The 20,431-nt window shown below is 38.6% G+C and overlaps 1 protein-coding gene across 2 annotated transcripts in view; it reads left to right on the top strand.

Annotated features, from left to right (window-relative positions):
- Positions 1 to 20,431, top strand: part of CIT (citron rho-interacting serine/threonine kinase) — a gene marked incomplete at both ends in the record, with an annotated part of 72,169 nt that overhangs the window by 44,457 nt on the left and 7,281 nt on the right. For both annotated transcript variants that reach the window (XM_082491802.1, XM_082491801.1), the window contains 17 exons: positions 856 to 909; positions 8,329 to 8,526; positions 9,011 to 9,204; positions 9,714 to 9,849; positions 10,270 to 10,374; positions 11,761 to 11,901; positions 12,094 to 12,201; positions 12,893 to 13,055; positions 13,301 to 13,465; positions 14,595 to 14,732; positions 15,005 to 15,185; positions 15,394 to 15,485; positions 15,777 to 15,881; positions 16,754 to 16,923; positions 17,896 to 17,976; positions 18,188 to 18,323; positions 19,600 to 19,739. In XM_082491802.1, coding sequence (XP_082347928.1) covers positions 856 to 909; positions 8,329 to 8,526; positions 9,011 to 9,204; positions 9,714 to 9,849; positions 10,270 to 10,374; positions 11,761 to 11,901; positions 12,094 to 12,201; positions 12,893 to 13,055; positions 13,301 to 13,465; positions 14,595 to 14,732; positions 15,005 to 15,185; positions 15,394 to 15,485; positions 15,777 to 15,881; positions 16,754 to 16,923; positions 17,896 to 17,976; positions 18,188 to 18,323; positions 19,600 to 19,739 — 2,307 coding nt within the window. The remainder of the gene's footprint in view (positions 1 to 855; positions 910 to 8,328; positions 8,527 to 9,010; positions 9,205 to 9,713; positions 9,850 to 10,269; positions 10,375 to 11,760; positions 11,902 to 12,093; positions 12,202 to 12,892; positions 13,056 to 13,300; positions 13,466 to 14,594; positions 14,733 to 15,004; positions 15,186 to 15,393; positions 15,486 to 15,776; positions 15,882 to 16,753; positions 16,924 to 17,895; positions 17,977 to 18,187; positions 18,324 to 19,599; positions 19,740 to 20,431) is intronic.

Genomic DNA, 20,431 nt, shown 5'->3' with positions numbered 1-20,431 from the left:
TTTTAGCTCTCATATTTGACTTCTGCTGAACAGTTTTTTTCCTGTTTAAGTCTCTTGGCTCTACGGAAAATGCTCTGAATGAAGAAAAGCAGCTGGATGTGCTAGTGCACTAACCTTTCATTCTTTAAGTTTTCAGATAGCATATGACACTAGACGCTTGTTAAATCAGTTTGATGAATTTTGAGAGAGGCCATGAGGCTGAAACAGGAACTGCTTTGTCATGCTGTGCTTGTAAATTAGGAGGTAAAATGGTGCATGCAATACTGCATTCTTGAAAATAAGCATTTGCACTTTTCCATACTTTGGATGCTCTCTTCCAAAGAATTGATTATTATGTTTCATCACTGCTTTTTAGAGAGGCTCAGGATTAAATGGCACTTTATGGTAGGATTCAGGTAGATTGGCAGAGCTCTTCGGGATAGCTTGCATAATACTTCGTTATAGTTTTTCTTTGCAAGCATAAATTGTATGCAGTGTTTATTTTGTATGAAATACTAATCTGGATACGGAAGTGAAAGCAACTCAAATTTAAATGTCAAGAATGTACAAACTTAACGTGGAATTCACATGTCTTCTGGTGACCATTTCAGATGGAACCTTCTATATAATTCAGTTCTTGGGTTTGTACATTTTTCTAAAGTAGTTCAGAATTGGGACCATAAGTGTATTTTGATTAAGTAGGATGTGATGTTTGCTAATCAGTTCTTTGCCACTACAGAGTGCTTTCATAGCCTGCGGCATCTGCCTTCCAAACTTTGCTTGCTGGTAGATTGTTCTGCAGTTTGTTTAGCAACAGCTGTTGGATTCGAATTCTAATGTATGAAAAATTGATGATTAACTTCTTACCTCCTTTAGGCACATAGAGATGAAATCCAGCGTAAATTTGAAGCCCTTCGTAATAGCTGCACAGTGAGTATTAAATACAGATCATTGAATTATTTTGAAATTAAGGATAAGGAAACAAACAATTTACTTATTTAATCCTTGATGACACTAGTTCCTAATGTGGACTTCTGGCTTCAAGGTGTTAGTAGAAGCTAGATGGATTGGACTTGATTTCTTTTAGGTTTCAGGTAAACCTCAATTTTGAGGATTTAGTCTGATCATGAAATTGACACTATTCTTCTTTTTGGAGAAGACAGTAAATTAAAATATCTCATTGCAGTGCAGCTAATAAGAATGGTGTAACAGCTGCAAAAAATGATTGTAGGTGAAGATCTTTTCTGCTCACAAGAAGAAAAGATCTACCTGTCCAAATCCTGAGCTGCATTGTAGATCTAGGCCCGAGTGGAAGAGCCTTCGTGCTGCTCTGGGTTTTAAGGAGGACTTCAACACTGTTTGAAGAGGCAAGAAATGGTATGGTTCCAAATAATACATTGTCGTGTAGTGATCTGCTCAAAGAGCAGAGAGGACTCTAGGATCTTAATTTGCACCTTCTATTGCTTGAGAGCTTTTGAAATGTTTTTAGATTCATCAATCCAGGACAGATGTCTGAGGGTTTATCAATAGGGATTCTTGCAGATTAATGCTATGTTCAGACTTATGATGCTTGATGGAGAGCACCTGTCTTCCAGTGACATGAATTACAAAAGGACCACCGTCCTCTGGTTCAGCACTGATTGCCCATCTTTCTAAGCTTTTTCTCCTTACCCCCACCCTGTAAGCAGGGTTTAATTGCTGGTTTTTTATCTTGATTGTTTCCCTACTTGCAATGATTTCCTCAAACTTACTTTGTCCTACAGCATGAAAAATTATCTAATGTACTAGTTTTTCATCTTTCAAAACTTTCAAAAATATCTTTTCAGGATGGGAGTTATTCTGTTTTCTGCAGTTACTCTTTAGCATTAAGGAAGGAGATTCTTCTATTCTGTTCATAGAATATACTGATATGAAGACGTGAGAAAGTAGGGCTTACCAAAGTGTGTAACATCTATCTAAATGAAATCTTGCACAAGAAACTTTACTTTTTGTTCCCATCTTTGTTTCTTAGATTGATCCTCTACCTCCATATGTGCTATCATGTATCTTACATCCATAGCTGTCTTTTTTTGTTCTGTTTTCCCATTCATACAGAACGACAGCTTTCTATGAAAATGCTTATGTGATCTCCATACAGACAAAAAACAGTTGTGGAAAATCTGTAGCTTCTTTCCACTGCATGGTAGGCTGCCTTTCAGAGGTCGTAACTCATTATCTAGTAGCAGTTTGTCTCTGTAAGTGTGGTGAGCAATCTCCAGCAGTGAAGACTGACCCATAACATTTCAAGAATGTCGAGAGCTTCAAAGGTTCTTCATAAAAGGATTTCTAGAAGTGTCGTGCATTGTAAGGCCCTTCACTGGCATAAGTGGGATCAGACATCCTCATCAATAAGAAATTAATTAAATAGTTCCTAAATGAATAATACATGCTCATCATACATTCTCTTTCCAGCCCAGGAGAATGCATGTATAATTTAACTGACTATGGATAGAAACTTCCTTGTTCTGTGTTATGAGTAGTTCTGGCTGTCCATCCTGTCTGTTGAGGAGCACTGAGAGAAAATATAGGATGATCATCTGTTGACAGTTGAGGGATTGGGGAACGTTTATTATGGTGCCTTCACCAGATGTTTCAACCTCAATTTTATCTGATTATGACCACTACGATGCAGGCTTTGGGTTTTGGTGACCACATGATTCTACTTGAAGTTGATTAAAATTTAAACTCTTAAAAATAAGGTAAGACTTAAGGGAGTAATTGTAATATGCTGCATGATAATGAGTGGGTTTATTCTTTTAGCAAGTTTTCAAAAGATATCCTTTTTAAGCTCAAACAAACTCTTTGAACTACGCTGGCAAGCTTCGGTATGGAATTTTTTTTTATTTAATCTTAATCTTATTGAGAAGCCCAAAACAATGTAAGAATTGTGAAAATAAGATTACATGGGGAGTGGGGGGGGAATTGAAAGATTGAATTACTTCAGTGCTTTTGTAGTGTTCAAAAGATAAATAGAAATACTTAGTCTGATTTCTTTGCTATTTCTTCTGTTTCTTTAGCTTCACAAGGGTCACAGCTTCTGGTTGTAGAGAAGGCTTACACTTCAAATGTGTGTCTGCTCTCCTTGTACCCTCACTGCACTCTTGTTCTTTCTTTTGCTGAGGTCTGACCAAGTAGACATTTTTGAGGTTCTCCTATTTGTTCATTTTTAATGTGCTGTGTTTTGGGGTGCATGTGTAGGGACCGTTGCTGTATTGTTGAGTGTAATTGCTGCCTTGTTTGTGAATTTACATTCAGTTGCTCTGATAGCTCTGCATTTTTTCATCTTGTGACATCTCTTTTTCACTATTGGGAGTCAAAACAAAAATGCTATAGTTTTTGCTTTCTCTGTCTCTCAATTGTGCTAGAAATAATAGGATACATAATTACAATAAAATTACAATAAATTACAGTACCTGCTGTACGCATACACAGATGCACAGAGGCACACACGAAGAGCAATATTTTATCATACTCTTCTCACAATGATAGCTCATCCAGCAAATCTGTTGAGGGGAAGGACTGGTTTCTGACGTTTAAAGAATTATTCTATCAAAAATATGATCCATTTGAGTGGGAACCACCATCTGAATCCTCTAGGATTTTTTCAGGTACAGGCTGTTGCTTTTACTCTAGCAAGGAGAGTGGCATTTCTTAATACTAAATGGACATTGCATTTCCATTTATTCAAGACTTCTCCAGTAAAACAAGGTTTATCTCCCCTCCTTGAGGCTGTTTTGTCATCATTTTGTGTTCCTATCTTAAGCATTAACAGCCTTGATTCTGCACTTGTCTATGAGATTGGATATTGAGGCATTAAAACTGCAAGCCTGTTAGGCACATGTATAATTTTAGTCATGCATAAAGTCTTTGGTGTAAGATCCTGCTTCCACATTGGTTCAATGAGTTGACATACAAGAATATTCTGTGTTCTTGAGAACTTCCAAAATTGTGTCTAAAAATGTTGTATACTTTGATGCTATATAATGTTTCAGAGTAAAGGGATCTTGCGCACTGTAACAAGGCTAATACCCAGGCAAAAACTTTCATATGGCTTTGTTAAATTTGTGGGGAAAAGAGAAAAATTTGGCTACTGGGTGGGCATCATTTCAGCATGAGGCTCGTGGCTGGCAGAGGGAACTTGTCTTCTGGGAACTAGGATGGAGGAGTACAGGAGACTGTATGTTTTAATAATGGGTTGCTGTGGGAAGGGGAGGAATGCAGACTGTGCAGTGGCCTACTGCTCTGCAGCTACTAACGAGAGCAATGTCCCTCGAGCTAAGCCATGATGAGTTTTTGGAGATTGAGATCTCCATGTAAGACATGTTTCAAGTCATAGATGTTGTCTGACTGTGGAAAGGGGAAGAAAGTGAGGAGTTCATTGTTATGTGTCAATCAAACGGGTGGAGAGACAAGACTGGTACCTGTCTGCAGCTGTGTTCTTTAAGAGGCTTGGTATTCTGCTCCATTCCAGTGGTTGTCAGAAAGCTAGAAAAGCTTTGTCTCTCAGATCCAAATGTGAATAGGTTAAGACGAAGTGAGTCTGATGCCTGCTCTTGCTTCCTTCTCATAATAATTTGGGGCTGAGAGATAGCTTTTTCTTTTTTCCTCTTTACTTGTGACAGCTAGCTTTCGAGTAAAGAGTAGTGGGGATGGGGAGGAGTGGAAACGGGTAGAGTAAAACTATGCATTAGTCTGGAAGTTCTGAATTAAGGTTGCATGAAAAATTGCATTAAACTCCAAATAACACGCTGCTGATAGCATCCTGAAACAGTGAACCTTGCTATGTCCTAGCATTTTCCTGCATGTTTGTTGGTGGCATTTGAGAACTGGGATGTCTTCATGAAGTAATAAGGTTATGGAGAAGTTTCTAAACTGCAGCTAGTAGTATTCTCAAAGGGCTTCCTTTTCTCCTTTCCCTCATCATCTTGCCTGTGGTTCTGATAGGTAGAGCATATGGATTAAATTTTGTACATTGTGTCTGATGCGCAAACCTGATCACCATGGCCCTGAACTGCTTATTGCTATGGTATTTAATTCGTGATCCATGCCTGGAGAAGTTTGTAGGGTCAGGTATAATAGCTGTGAATCTGCACAATCTCACAATAGAGAAACACTTTGCTTTTATGAAACTATGTGATGGGGAGGGAATTGTACTGAATATGGTCACTTTTGCTGAAGAGCTGTTATGCTTGGGTTGCTCTGTAATATTTAAAAATGAGATACAGTCTTCCGTATCAGTATAAAGATAAATTGTGTGCCTAGATGTGGCATGTAGTGAACAATCTGCCAAGATTAACGTGGTGTAGTTAGATTATATCTCTATTTTGTGGATTAGTTGTGATGAAGATGTGCATAGATTGAAGAGAAAACTTCAGTTGCTCTGTGAGTGATGATACAGTGGCACAGATAAGGCTGCCTAGATTGTCTGGAATTGCTTTTCCAAGCTTTCAAGTGTTTGATTGTTTTATAAACTTTAAATGTGAAGTTTTTTGTAATTATATGATGAGTTTCTAAAGGATATAGTAGTGTTTTCTTTCAGGCTTTCCTTTAATATACTTATATATTTAACTCCAGAATAGCACAGGGTTGGTTGGTTAGTTTATTTGGGTTTGTTGTGGGTTTTTGTGGTTGTGTTTTTTTTTGATTTTGTTTTGTTTTGTTTTTTTTTGCCTGGGGATTTCCTTAACTGAAAAGAAAAATACCTAAAGCTATTAACTCTTTTCAGGTACAGGATTCTGGCATAGGTTGTATGTATGTATGTGTGCCTAAGACAATATTTCCTATCAAATGTCTTTTTTTTTGATCTGTGTCTTCTTTCTTCTTGGTTCCCAGGACAGGCATCTCACACCATGTCCCATTTTCCAGTGTCAATATTACCCATTACTATTAAGGCTTTATAGTATTTGTAAACTCTGTAACCCTGTTGGGTTACACATAGCTGTAGATAACTGAAAAACTGGATTTGTCAACAAATTTCCCCTTTCCCCGTGAAAAAAGGAAAATTGTACTGAGAAGAACAAATTTTCTCTCTTTTAAAAAAAATAAAATCTATCAATCTATATAGATGACATTATATAGGTTATAATATATTTGGAATTTAAGCCAAGCCATTTTGGAATTGTCAAGGAATATACTGTTAGGAAAATATTCAAGAAAGGAGATCACGTCACTTCTTCTGGAACTCTTCTTTCTTAACTGCTTTGTTATTTGTCTTAAGTTTTCCAGAGATTTTCTACTAGATAAAATGTAACAGTGAAATTTAAACCGGTCTGGTTTAATTTTAGTTATATTCAGGGAAAGAAGTCAAAATCTCAGAACATGTAATAAAGGTGAATGGGAGCTTAACTTCCAATCCTTAAGGGATAAAATCAACTTGAAATATAGCCAGTTTTTAAAAATTAAGTAGTTTGACATTAACCCTGCATGTCACCGGATCAATTTTGTGTTTCCCCTATCTCTGCTTTCTTGTATTTCAAAATTAGTTTAATAATTTTTTTAGAAAGTAGATGCATTAATATATAAAATATATGTGGAATGAAACCATGGATGTATAAAAGATGCCTTAAAAATGCCTAGATATGTGGTGTGGTTAAACATAAAAAAAAGAACAAGTAGCAGAAAAAGAGATAATCTTACCTGGCAGTCAGTAGAAATCTCGGGTGTTACTTGTAAGAATGGTAGGTAAAGCACTAAAAACAAATGTCCTTTTGTTCCTTTTTGTTGGTATAAATGCATTTCTAAGTTCTTATCCCCACAGCAAAATAGACACTAACACACCTGTATGATACAGGCTGTGTTCTTTGAAAACTTGACGCATACAATACAGAATAAAATGTACTTTGAATAGGGGTGTAAGAGTGCTCAAGAAACAATCACACAATCAGATTTTCATTAGAAATGTTGTGTTTTAGAGTATGAATTGTTTTGATTTGACGCTAAACACATGGGTAGCAGGAACTCTCCTTCACCCAGCAGGCAGTAATGTCAGTTGGACTTTTTCTGCTGACAGTTTAAAAATCAAATACTGTTAATTTAGATCTAGGAGAGGCATGGTAAAAGGCTGCCAATGTATGCGTTACGGATTCTTCAAAAAGAAATGGTTGTCATCTTTCCAGATAGCTGACAAGAGATGTATGCTCTGTGCTCTACTGCTTTAGATATTTAAGTCCTTGGCTTGTGTAGGAAATCGGAACATTTAAATTTGAATGTGTGGCCAACTGTGCTCTGGGATTTTAATTTTTCCCATTTAATGAAGTATCTTACTTTTTTTGACATCTGGGCAAAATTTCCTCTAGAACATCTTTGTAAGACTTGAATATGAATTGTATAGAACTTTCCAGTTTCTGAAATTCTTTTTATTAAGCTGATTTTCAAGACTATACTGAGGTTTCTTTCTCTTCTGTTGTGATGACATTGTTTTTGAGTTGGGAGGAAGTACAGGTTTGCATCCATCCAGTGTTCGTGGTCTTTCATTCATAAAAACTAAATGGGACTGTGAAAATGGCCCACCATTGTTCATATTTTTCTTTAATTGAAGGGGAATGTGGTTTAAAGCAGATAATATAACACTACTCTGATTAAACAAATGGATGCTTCGACTTCATTAAAGGCAAGGCTATTGTCCTTGTAGAGTTTTTACTTTTCACTGATTTTCTGTTAGTCTGTTGTGGTGCTGCACTTTTTTCTGCCTTCATATATCCCATGCTGCCATCCATAATGCTGTTGCTTTGATAGAATATATTTCTTAATTTTTTTCTGCTTTTCCTGGTTACATGCAGTGTTACATATAGTAATGTAAACAATTGCTAGGCAGATTCATCAGATTGTACTGGCTGTATTGTACCTCTTGTTCAGTTTTCTTAAATATCACACCTCAAAAGCCTCTCTGAGAGGTATTAGCCTCATTTCATTTAAGGGAAAATTGAGTCAAGAAAAGGTAAAGTGCTTTGGTAAAGGCACACTAAGTCATCAGCAGATCTGAGAATACAACCAGAACTCCTGACTCCCAATCCAGTGCTTTAGATGTGACAGTTCTCTCTCAAATAATAAATTACATTGCAGCATATTTATATTCCAAACCAAATTAAAAAAAAAAAAGCTAGTTTATGTAATAAACAAAATTCTATTCCTAATTGAAATACACTCCTGTGCATAAAATCTACCATTACAGTATTGCTTTTATTTAAATTTGAAAAAGAAAAAAAATGCACGTTGTATCTTTGCTTGGCAATAAATGGTTCTGTGAGAGAAGAACACTTTTTCAAAAAAATGTACTCACTGACATATAATTTAATTTATTTTTCTTTCTAGGTGATTACGGATTTGGAAGAACAGCTGAACCAGCTCACTGAAGACAATGCAGAACTGAACAATCAGAATTTCTTCCTGTCCAAACAACTTGATGAGGCCTCAGGGGCCAATGATGAGGTTGTCCAGTTGCGAAGTGAAGTTGACCATCTCCGTCGGGAGATCACTGAAAGAGAAATGCAGCTTACCAGTCAGAAACAAGTAAGGCTTTATAAGTCTGGATCACAGTCTCTTCGTGGTAGCTAGCTAATTATTGGAAAGGCAAAAAATTCTTTTAACTCTGGAAACCTGTAAGGAATGACTATGCTTCTGGGGCAATGGCTTAAACCATTTATCATTTAAGCCTTCCTTCCCAGAGCAGTTGAGTGAATGGAAACTATAGGTATTTCCTGTTGTATTTTTATGCAATTTTATTTAGAAATGTTGCACTCTGGAGATATTGTGACTTAGAATTATTCGTTTTAATTTTGTGACCCTGGAAATTTCAAAATGTTCATAATGAGATAGAACTGACATTAACGGCAGTCACAAGTGAATGTATGGAAGCCTTGAAATAAATGGGTTGTGATTTACCAGCTTATGTTTGCTGCCAATTTGCATGTACTGCAATTTAAATGGTAAGGCTGAAGCTTAAAGTGCACGCTTGATGTGGGATGTGAGAATTGATAGAAGGATTTATTTTTAGACTATGGAGGCCTTGAAGACAACATGTACAATGCTGGAAGAGCAAGTAATGGACTTGGAGGCCCTGAATGATGAACTCTTGGAGAAAGAGCGGCAGTGGGAAGCATGGAGAAGTGTTCTAGGGGATGAGAAGTCCCAGTTTGAATGCCGAGTTAGAGAGTTACAGAGGATGCTGGATACTGAGAAACAGAGCAGGTCTCTCCCCCCTCCTCCTCCTTTTATTAACTTTTATAACAATGCTCTATAGAAGCTTGTACAAAAATTATATTTAGAATAGGATATGGGAGTTGGAACTAAATATAAATTCTTGTGAGGTAGTTCTAAAAATGGTTTATTAGTTAATAGTCATTCACCAGGGATATTGTTCCCTTTGTTTCTTTCCAAGTGAGAGATTCATGGGGAGTGGTATTTATCATTGTAATTTATAAAATGTCTTGATTTATTATCTTCTACTTTATTATATGGAATAATAGTCTTTGGTCCCAACTGTTCCCGTGGGGTCTTGAAATTTTCAGGCTGGAGTTCTAGCAGGGGCAGGAACAAGGTTATATAATATAAAAGTGTTGCAGCAAACAGTCTGGCTTTATAAAGTAACATCTTGAATTTGAGGCAAACTCCTGAAAGAGTTATTGATGCCACTGCATGCTAGGAAGAGGTCAAGCCCAGAAAGGAGTTAGATAACATTATTTTCCATTTTAATACAGAGTGAGAGCAGATCAGCGTATTACTGAATCTCGCCAGGTGGTAGAACTAGCTGTCAAAGAACACAAGGCAGAGATTCTAGCCCTCCAGCAAGCACTAAAGGAACAAAAACTCAAAGCTGAGAGCCTTTCTGATAAGGTAAGTAACTTTCAACCCTAGGCTTTCATAATTAGATGAGATACTTTTCTAGAGATATTACTTGTAGAAATGTGGTCTTGAGCAGCTTTCTCAAGGTGTTAGAGCAAATCAAAAAGACTGGAGGTCATAGAATTTTATCTTCAAGCCAAAGACCTTGGACTTCGTTTTGAAAAAGACTGAAGCAGAAAGCAGCCTACAGTGCCTGGATTGAATAATGAAGTCCTTCATTAACCTGATATCTGCATTTGAGCAATGGCATACCACAATGTTGTTTGTTTGGTTTTTCCCCCTTATAGTAAGTAAAGGAGAATTGTGTCATTTTTCTTTAGTGTGTGCTTGGTGAAGTTGGATTTTAAGATTGTGGAACGCTGTTTTTATTAGTCTTCTATGTTATTCTGACCATCTATCTGACCTGCCTAGCTCAATGACCTGGAGAAGAAGCATGCTATGTTGGAGATGAATGCACGCAGTTTACAACAGAAGCTTGAGACAGAAAGGGAGCTTAAGCAGAGGCTTCTGGAAGAGGTAACCTTGGAAATTCATGTTATAAATTCAGAAGGAGGTTCCACATCTTGAGGGGGGGAAGTTGTGTGATTAGCAATGTTATGCATCCATCCTTCTATATAACTAGGGAGATTAATAAAGTTGGGGGGTTTGTTTTCACTTAAACCTTTGCAAAGTGTGCGGCCATGTCAGGGAGCAGTAAAAGTGAACTGCTCCTCAAGGGATGGTGAGCTGGGAGCAGTGACAGCAAGTCAGGCAAAGACAGGGACCTTGCAGCCAGTGGGCACAGTCCCACAGTACCTGAACAAGAAGAGCAGAGCAGGTTTGGTGAAGGTAATCGGGTTCAGCCAGTGGCCCATGGATCATTACAGAAGCCTGTAGTGATGAGGCACATCCTAGGTCAGGTCTGCAGGACAAGGTCGGTGTGCAGGCACAGCATTCTTACAACATAGCTCTGATCGCACCAAGTGGAAGGACCATAGCTTAAAAACAGCTCTGGAGCCAATGTGCTGAGAGTACATGGGTGGAGGCCACAACTGAGGCTCCTCACAGCTCTCTTTTCATTTAGTTTGGTTCACAGAAGTCTGCTCCAAGGTTACACACCTGCACCATATCAGTGAGACATTGAATGCAGGCAGCCAGACCCGGGTAGTGGGGGAAGGCCTTGCAAAGGAGGATTTTAAGGGAAGCGTGGTTACAAGCAATTAGAGCCTTTTGGTGTACCTGGGGTACTGACAAGTTATCCCAGAGTTGAGAACTCCAGTATGCATCACAGTGAAGGATTTCTGGCTCTTGCCTCATAACATATGAGGGTTAATGTTTTTCATACTCAGGGACTTTCTCATCAAGAAATTATAAAACCTGGAAGAATTGTGAGCAGTTTATCATGTGCCCTTTTCTGTTTTCAGTTGGAGACAAAGATGTAAACAGTTGGACATAATTTTCCTTGTCTTATATGACTATAGAGGAGGGAGTTTATACTGGTTTCTAGGAAAGATTTTTTTTATTATTATTATTGTAAAGTACTGTGATGGCTTCTGGTGATTCTATAGAGAGCTTGAGAAAATGGCATAGAGAAATTCTTCATGTATGTGCAGCCTAATTAACGATTACAAGATTTTAAATGCTCAAAAAACCAAATAACTTGAACATGCAGTTGAAAGAAATGGTGTTGCTACAAGTTAATATAAATAGACTACATAGAAGTGCTTGTTCAGTCATAATGCGTTCTGAAGGGAAGGAAAACTTTTAGAGTATTGTAGTTTTCTAGCTGTTAAAGAATTCTGTTTACTTTTAAGTTCTGCAGTGATGCTTGTTTTACAAGGAATTATAACGTTTAATAGCTTTTAGTTAAAAACAAGCAAACAACAAAAGCCAAAACACTGGCCTTTGTTTTCCCGTTAACAGCAGGCAAAGCTGCAGCAGCAAATGGATCTGCAAAAGAATCACATCTTCCGCCTAACTCAAGGTCTGCAAGAGGCTCTAGATCGAGCAGATCTTCTCAAGACTGAAAGAAGCGACTTGGAATATCAGCTAGAAAACATTCAGGTGAGGGTGAGGAAACAGTGGGCAGGACTCAGTGCTCCCCATCCTAAAACACTGCTTCCTGTGGAGTTTTTTGGATGTGATCTACTATTTCTGTGTGACACTTTCCTTATGCTATTTTTTAGCGCTATTCTGCTATTGAGTTATCTGTTTATTCTATTAAGATGAAATTTCTTGTGTGTGTGTGGTTCACAGGTTCTCTATTCTCATGAAAAAGTGAAAATGGAGGGCACTATTTCTCAGCAAACCAAACTCATTGATTTCCTGCAGGCAAAGATGGACCAACCAGCGAAAAAGAAAAAGGTGGGTGAATAAGGTTTGAGAGGCATAGAATTTAGTGATGGTTTTGTGATTAGTTATGTGCTGTGTATTCTGTTTTATCTTTCTTTGTGTAACACAAATGTGTCCTCATTTAAGAGCATTCCGAGTTGCTGAATGCACACTTTACTAGGCAGAATGTGTTTTGTGGATTTTCCAGTGTATTGTTATCCTTACAATATTTAGGTTACAACCCAGTAGCTCCACCTCAGTGAAGCTGTAGGAACACAGAATTTTAACCATGCTTTTTTTTTTGGTGGTAAGTATGTATGTGTGTATGAACATACTGTGTATCTAGAGTGGTTGTCTTGTAGTTAGAGCATAGGATTGATTAGTCAGGTGATGTGACTTGTGTCACATCTTTGTCAAAAGCCGTTCTGTCATTTTGAATTAAGTAATTTAATTTTAACCACATATTTTGAGATCCTCTGTTTAGATGCTTTCGGAAACTCAAGGTGTGAGTACTAACAGGTAATGTACGTCCCTCTTTAATCCATATCTCCACATTTTCTCTCCAGTGCCAATATGAACTAAAAATCCATCCATCCAATATGAACTAAAAATCAGAATTACCATTAGGCCCTCTGGCCGGACTGCCACTAGCTAGTTTCACTTTGCCTAGTTTAAGCCATCTCTTACTAGGAGTTAGGAGTTGTCTGTGTGTTTCTGTTGCTAGGGCCTGTTTAGTCGGCGGAAAGAGGACCCTTCTTTACCCACACAGGTTCCCCTGCAATACAATGAGCTGAAAGTGGCACTGGAGAAGGAGAAGGCTCGTTCTGCTGAGCTGGAGGAGGCTCTACAGAAAACACGCATTGAACTCAGATCTGCTCGTGAAGAAGGTAGGGGTTAACAGAAAAGGTGAAACTGGAAGGAGAGACACGTTTTTGGTCTGAAAACGTGCCTTTAATTATGTGCCACTAGGGCAATAACTTGTCGTTTAATTCTTATCTACTGCTGTGAAGATGCAGTAAGGCTACACTTTTTTTCTGTGGGTTGTAACCACTGAATGGTTACATAGAAGCACTGCTCTCAGCTAGCATTTTGTATTGGTTATGTTAATGAGTGGCCTTTATCTCGTCTATAGCTGCTCATCGGAAAATATCAGACCACCCTCATCCATCTACTCCAGCCACAGCCAGGCAGCAGATCATCATGTCTGCCATAGTCCGCTCACCAGAGCATCAGCCTACTCCGATCAGTTTACTAGCTCCACCCTCCAGTCGCAGGAAGGAATCTTCCACACCAGAGGGTAGGTTTTTGGTGAACTTCTCTGTTACTGTTTTTTGGTCTACTATTTTAATGCTATCTTTTTTTTAAAATTTCAAAATCAGATTTTTGTCATGCTAGGAATATCAGATGATACTCAAGGGAGTATGTTTTTTCTGTGCTACTCCCTGCATTGATCAAAAGGATTTATGGCTGTTTCTTCGCAGTTAACGTTTTTTACTTGTCTAAACTACGGATTTGTTCTGCTGAGCAGAAAAACTTCAGTTAGGCATAAAAGGAAGATACCAGGTCAGAGATGACATTGGTATCCTGTTAACTAGAAAAAGGGGATACCCTTCCATATCCTTGAGAATGGAGGGGAGAGAATCATCAGGAAAAAATCGAAGGATTTGAGAGCTCTGCTCATTTATTCTTAGTTAACCAGTGTTCCAGAGTGAGTGTTGAGCCCAGAGTCTCTGAACTAAAACCTCCAGCCTTTAGTTGGAAAAAGCCAGAACCCACAAAGTGGTCCAGCCATCACAGATAGCTGCTGGGGAGGCAGAGGGTGCTATAGCACAAAGATGGGTAACATTGGCATGGGAAGATGTCCTCGGAGGCAGATGGTGGGCAGGGAGGAGAACCATGTTCATCAGTAAAAGACCATGCCTTGAAGGGTAAACTATGTTCAGTATAGATCTGCTAACAGGGACTTTAGGTATGCTTGAAGATACGCTGGCACTGATGGTTGGCATGAAGGCTGTATGAAGACAGCCTGCTGTGTATTGATTACACCATTATAGGTGTTGAAGGGTTTGTTAGCTGTAAGCAAAATGGAGAGATTAGTTTAGCATGTTGTAAGAATTGGAGCTAAGTGCAGGCTTGAAGTTTAGATGGTTTGATTGACATAATCTTGCAACACCAAACATTAGCCATTTCAGTTCCACAGTCTGTTCTCAAGTGGCACATTCTGTGCATCTGTATAAGGTAATTACTGAGGTGGTAATGTAGCTTAAGATTTGCAGATTGCAAAGGAAAATAGTGTCTATGCTCAGCAGGGCTTTCACAGAGATATGTAGGCACTTTTTATTACCTTGGCCTTAAATGCCAAAACCTTCTATAATTTTCGTCCCTATCACAGTTTTCATCCTGATAATAAATTTTGTCACTTCCAGAGTACAGCCGACGCCTGAAAGAGCGAATGCATCATAATATCCCACATCGTTTTAATGTGGGGCTAAATATGAGAGCAACAAAATGTGCGGTGTGTCTGGATACTGTGCACTTTGGACGGCAAGCATCTAAATGTCTTGGTAAGAGCAGAGTGTGTGCATAAATAAAGTGTAACTGGACGGTTGAATGAAAAAGCATCAGCCGTCTAGAACAGATTTTGAGTGAAAGCTGAAGAAAGGACCAAGTATGAAGACTTTGAAACTAGTTGGTGCAACATCCTACATTAGAAAACATCTGATGGTTTAGGGTAGAGGGAGATTCTTGGAAAAGCTGGGGTTTGCGCTCAGAAGTTGAGGCAGCTGTGTCATGATTTTTTTGTCATTCAACAGAAGTTTCTCTGTCCTTTTGTCAGAATGCCAGGTGATGTGTCACCCAAAATGCTCAACTTGCCTGCCAGCTACTTGTGGACTGCCAGCAGAATATGCCACGCACTTCTCTGAAGCATTCTGCCGGGATAAAATGAATTCTCCCAGTCTGCAGCTGAAGGAGCCAAGCAGCAGTCTACGTCTTGAAGGATGGATGAAAGTGCCAAGGTATAAACATAAATCTCGGTGCCATAGCAGGTGCTGAAACATTTGGAATAGTTCTTTATATTATCCTGGCTCTTACAATGTGGTAATTGGTACATGCCCATTACAATTACTTATTAGCACTGAAATTTGTCTTTCTAGGAGTTGCATGCTCATTTTGTTTAGAATCCAAGCAGAAGATCCAACATGGCTTTGTGCTTTTTTTCTTCAGGAATAATAAACGTGGGCAACAGGGCTGGGACAGGAAGTATATTGTGCTGGAAGGAACGAAAGTGCTCATTTATGATGCAGAAGCAAGAGAAGGTAACTTAGAATTTCTAGCAAGAACACTTTTTTAAATCTTCAGATATTGTTTGGTGAGTTGAGAGGCTTAAAGATTGTTACTGCTTGCTGTGGCCATACCTAATTTAGCTAAATCTTCTGTAATAAGGCAACATTGTTGTTTTTCTAGTTCCTTAACGGTTTTATTAGCTGGTATGTCATAATAACCCAGTTGTGAAACATCCCGTCTGTATCCACTTCCATTTTGCTATTACAATTATTTTCTTGCTACTTGTTTGTTCTTTCTTAATCTGTCTCCCCATTCCCCTGCAGCTGGACAGAGGCCTCTGGAGGAATTTGAGCTCTGCCTTCCTGACGGTGATGTAACTGTACACGGAGCTGTAGGAGCTACCGAACTTACCAATACAGCAAAGACAGGTGAGAATCTTACGTAGCTGAGGTCAAATGGATTTCATCTGGCTTGCCATCCCTTGGCATTCCGTTTAGCTGAACAAAGTTTTCTCCCTTTAACTTTCGGTCTGTAACTGTGTAATTTTGAGGTTACCTCTATTTGAATTAGGTGAATAGGTCAGTCATCTAGATTTAGTTAAACATGGGCGGTCGCTTCTGTCATGGTAGTTGAACTGTGAATAATATAATCATCAAGCCAAATGGAAGTAAATTTTAAGAGTTTGTAACATACTTAAAAGCACTCGGTTTATTTAGATTTCTTCTCTTAATGCTGTCTATCAAGTGTGAAGTGTCATAATTCATGCCACCATTGTGCTCTAACCAGAAAGTCATTAACTTAGGAATACTGTGGGGTGTATACAGTCTCTTATTATGAAAAAATGTTGATGTTTTGATTTGTATGTATTGAATAGAACTGATGAAAAGATTATGTATGTCTTGACTTTAACATTAAAGGATACAGATTGTTAAAAACAAAGGTTTCCATAACCAATTTTTACAGATTTTTCTTGAACAGTACAGGGAAAACTTTAGTCAAGTGGCTGGTTTTGTACTTTTTTTCACAATGGTATTTCTCTTTGGAATAAAAAGCAAGAAATTATTTTTATGTAGTAGAGACAGCATTGTATGTATGGATTGCATACATCCAGCTAATATTAGCTTTAAGTAGCTAGCTTGTGCAGGACCTGTAAAGGAGAAACCTGTGTATAAATTGCCATGGTAACACATCATGATAAGTACAACTTCTCTCCAATGAGGCTGAAAGGTGTTGATTTTAAGTCCACTGACACTATTCCAAAAACTAATCGAAGTCTTATTCTATCTATATAACATCTCAGATGTGCCATATATCCTAAAATTGGAGTCTCATCCACACACCACTTGCTGGCCTGGTAGAACACTCTACCTGTTAGCACCCAGCTTCCCTGACAAACAGCGCTGGGTCACAGCACTGGAATCAATAGTGGCAGGTGGGAGAGTTTCCAGAGAAAAAGCTGAGGCTGATGCTGTGAGTATAAAAGTTTCATTTAATAATAAAATATTCTGGGAGGGAGCAGAGTTTTGAAAAATAATTTTTCAGTATTTGACATACTGAGGTTTAACTGAAGGTAAGTTATTACTTCTGCCTTATGGTGTACAATATGAACACCAGGAAGCCAGTTCATTGTGAGACTGATGCTTTGTATCACAATACCCTTCTTTAGACTTGGGGAGTATAGTAAGAGGATCCCAAAATTACATCTCTTTAATTCCAGCAAACAGAAAAGAGTGAGAAGTTAGGACATGGTTTAAATCCAGTCTCATAATGTACCACGTGGAATGAGCAAGACTTGAAAGAAAGAAAGAAAGAAGCAAAAAGCTCCCTCCTCTCCCATTCTTACGGGCTCAGGGTTTTTTAGTTTCTTGGAGGGGGGTGGGGTGTGTCTGGTTTTTAGTTTAAATTTTATTCCTGATAAGAATAAGAGGTTAAGTGGAGTTGTTTTTGTTTTGGATAGCCTTTTTCATCATTGTTGCATTGATAACTATTTTCTGATAAAGGGAGATTTCATTCTTATGGCATTGCATGTTATAATGCCTTCAGAGGCACGGAATCGTCTCTTCTCTCATGCTAGCATTCCTTTTGTCTTTGAGGAAAAATACATGCTCCCACCAACATTTGGACTTTTTTTAATCCTTCCCCTAGGAAAATTTCACTGCTTCATTGCAGAAGACGGGGGGAAAGGGAAAGGAAAAGGGTAGGGACAACAACAGATTCTGAGTTTAGATTAATTCTGATCAGTTTGCCTGACTGTTTCAGGTAGATAAAAGTTTACTAATTCTCTTGTAGGAGGTTTCCTCGCAACTTTTAGCTTCCTGAGAAAAAGAAATCTGTGCCAAGTGTTTTGCCTGTCTGAAATGATGACCTTGCATTGTTAAAATACTAATAGAGAAAACCAGCAAGATTAACTCAACAAAAAAAATATCTTTTTGTAATTTACAGAAATTGCTTGGAAACTCCCTGCTGAAGCTGGAGGGTGAAGACCGTTTGGATATAAATTGCACAATGCCCTTCAGTGACCAGGTAATGATAATGTTCGGTTGGGCCTTTCTGAGTATCGGTTATTTCGTTTATGGAAACGGTATCTTAACAGCGATCTGTGTAATTATAGACTTGTTTGTTGGTTTGTTTTTCCTCTGTGCTGGTAAACAGTGTTGTCCAGGTTTGCTCTTGGAGCATTCCTTGCTCTCCTCATGTAGTGCTATTTTAATTTTTTTTCCTGTTATCGCTGTAGGTAGTACTGGTGGGTGCAGAAGAAGGGCTCTATGCCCTGAACGTACTGAAGAACTCCTTAACGCACATCCCAGGAATGGGTGCTGTCTTCCAAATTCACCTCATCAAGGATCTGGAGAAGCTACTCATGATAGCAGGTAGGGGGCTATATGTTACCATTTGTCCTGCATTAAATATGTGGTAATTGCGCTGTACTGCTCAGAGTACTGTGGGGCCAAAGGGCCAGGCTTTCCTTGAGATTCATTGCAGGCTTTTTTCTTTTTTCTTTTTTTTTTACCAGTATATTTTCAGGAATCAACTACTGTGGTTAACACAGTATTGTCTGAGGTTTTCTTGTAAATGAATATGTGGATGAAGGTTCAGTTAAAACCTTCATGAGAAAGCGATTTCTGTTTCCAAAGCTGAGGGAGGGAGAAATCAGAGACGAAACGTTTTCAGTTTAGGGGTTAGTCGCCATTTTAAGTTCAATTTAAAACGTTTTGAGCTGATCACTGAGCATCTCTCTTCCTAATCAGTATATAACCTTTCTTTTTAACATAGTTAACCATTGGAGGATCACGATGTGATCACTGTGGCCTAGGGCAAACTACTCTTAACTGGTCTTGCACTGAACACTAATCGATGGAACAAAATTGGGACTTGTTTTATGGTTTGTTTAAGATTCCCTTATGAAAGGAACACCAGCTTTAATCTCTCCATCTGTGGTTTTCTGGACATAATCCTTCCTACACTGATGTAGGCATGCTGAACATTAGCGCTTATCTTCATCTGAAAGCCCAAATTATCAAGTGTCTATATGACATTTGTAGAGAATGAAAAACAAATTCTCTCTCTGGTTCTATTTTTTCTGCGTTTTTCCCCTTGTAAGGATTTAAGCTGTCTGTGCTTTATTTGTGGTGGTAGAGAAAAAAACATTTCAAAAAAGAAAATTTCACAAAAGTAGGAGAAGGGTACGTTACTGCTGCGACTTCTGAGAGGAATTGGGCTTGGCCTATAATCCAATTTGTTAGGGCACTTCTTGGAAATCCATTGCTGGTTCTGTTGGCACAGAGAGGCTAAAGCACCTTGTACTTTAAGAAGTTCTGAAGGGTGAAAGAAAAATTCCTGGCTAATTTTGAATAGTGTCCTAATGAGGCCACTGTTATTGTGATCTGCTAGACCTTAGTGACACTAATAATCCATGGAGGGAACAGTGGTTCTCCCAGTGGATTTACTGCCTATTGTGTGGTTGGGTTTTTGTAAGTTTTCTGTTTCACTTTTAAAAGGAATAATATGGAATGAATTCTACATGGTACCTTGTGACTGTTACCACAGTAACAGCCTGTAATGACAAGCTGCTGCTTAGGTAACAACAGACTTTTGTAGAGAATAGAGAGTTTTCCCCTGACGAAATGTAACCATTTTTGTTTCCAGGAGAAGAAAGGGCCCTGTGTCTTGTTGATGTAAAGAAAGTGAAGCAATCTCTAGCCCAGTCTCACCTCCCAGCCCAGCCTGATGTCTCACCAAATGTCTTTGAGGCTGTCAAAGGATGTCACCTTTTTGCTGCTGGCAAGGTGGGATACAGCTCCCTCGTGCTCCCAGACCACCTGTTAGACTGCACTGAGATTAATATTAATGAACTCAGCATCTTTATTTTACTGGCAACAAATCCAAGGTCTATATTCTTGTTTTATATCTTTTTCTTCAAATAAGAGGAGTTTAGGGGCTGAAGAGGGGCTGAGCTGGAGACAGTATGGAGGATCTACTACTAATATGAGTGAATTCAGTCAGGATGACATGATGGTTATAGCCTAAACTGCTACATAATAAGAAATGCAGCATAGCATAGTATAACTGCCTCCTCACAGTTGATTTCAATTTTGAGATTTATAATTAGTGAATTCCATCCACTGTTTGCTCTTGAATGTCATGTAACAGTGTCATGGTTTAGGCCAAAATCCACTACTGGGGACCTGAGGGACCCCAGACGGGACCGACAGATGCTCCCCTCTACCCCTCTTCAAAGAGAGAGGCAGAGGAGGAAAAAGAGACTTATGAGTTTAGAAGGAACTAAACTACTTTAATGAAATATTAATAATAAAATAAAAAGAAATAATGAAAAGTATACAAAACTGTATCAAGCTCCCAAGATGACAGTCACGTCACTGGCTGGCACTGGGGCAGTCCCACGCTGGACTCAGTGACGGACAGGAACTGGATTCCGGATCAGGATCACAGGCAGACAAACTGACTCCTCCTCAGACGT

The sequence above is a fragment of the Vanellus vanellus genome (assembly GCF_965231255.1).
Source record: "Vanellus vanellus genome assembly, chromosome: 16".
NCBI lineage: Eukaryota > Metazoa > Chordata > Aves > Charadriiformes > Charadriidae > Vanellus > Vanellus vanellus.
The sequence above is the reverse complement of the archived record's forward strand: the minus strand, read 5'-3'. Positions and strand labels throughout refer to the sequence as shown.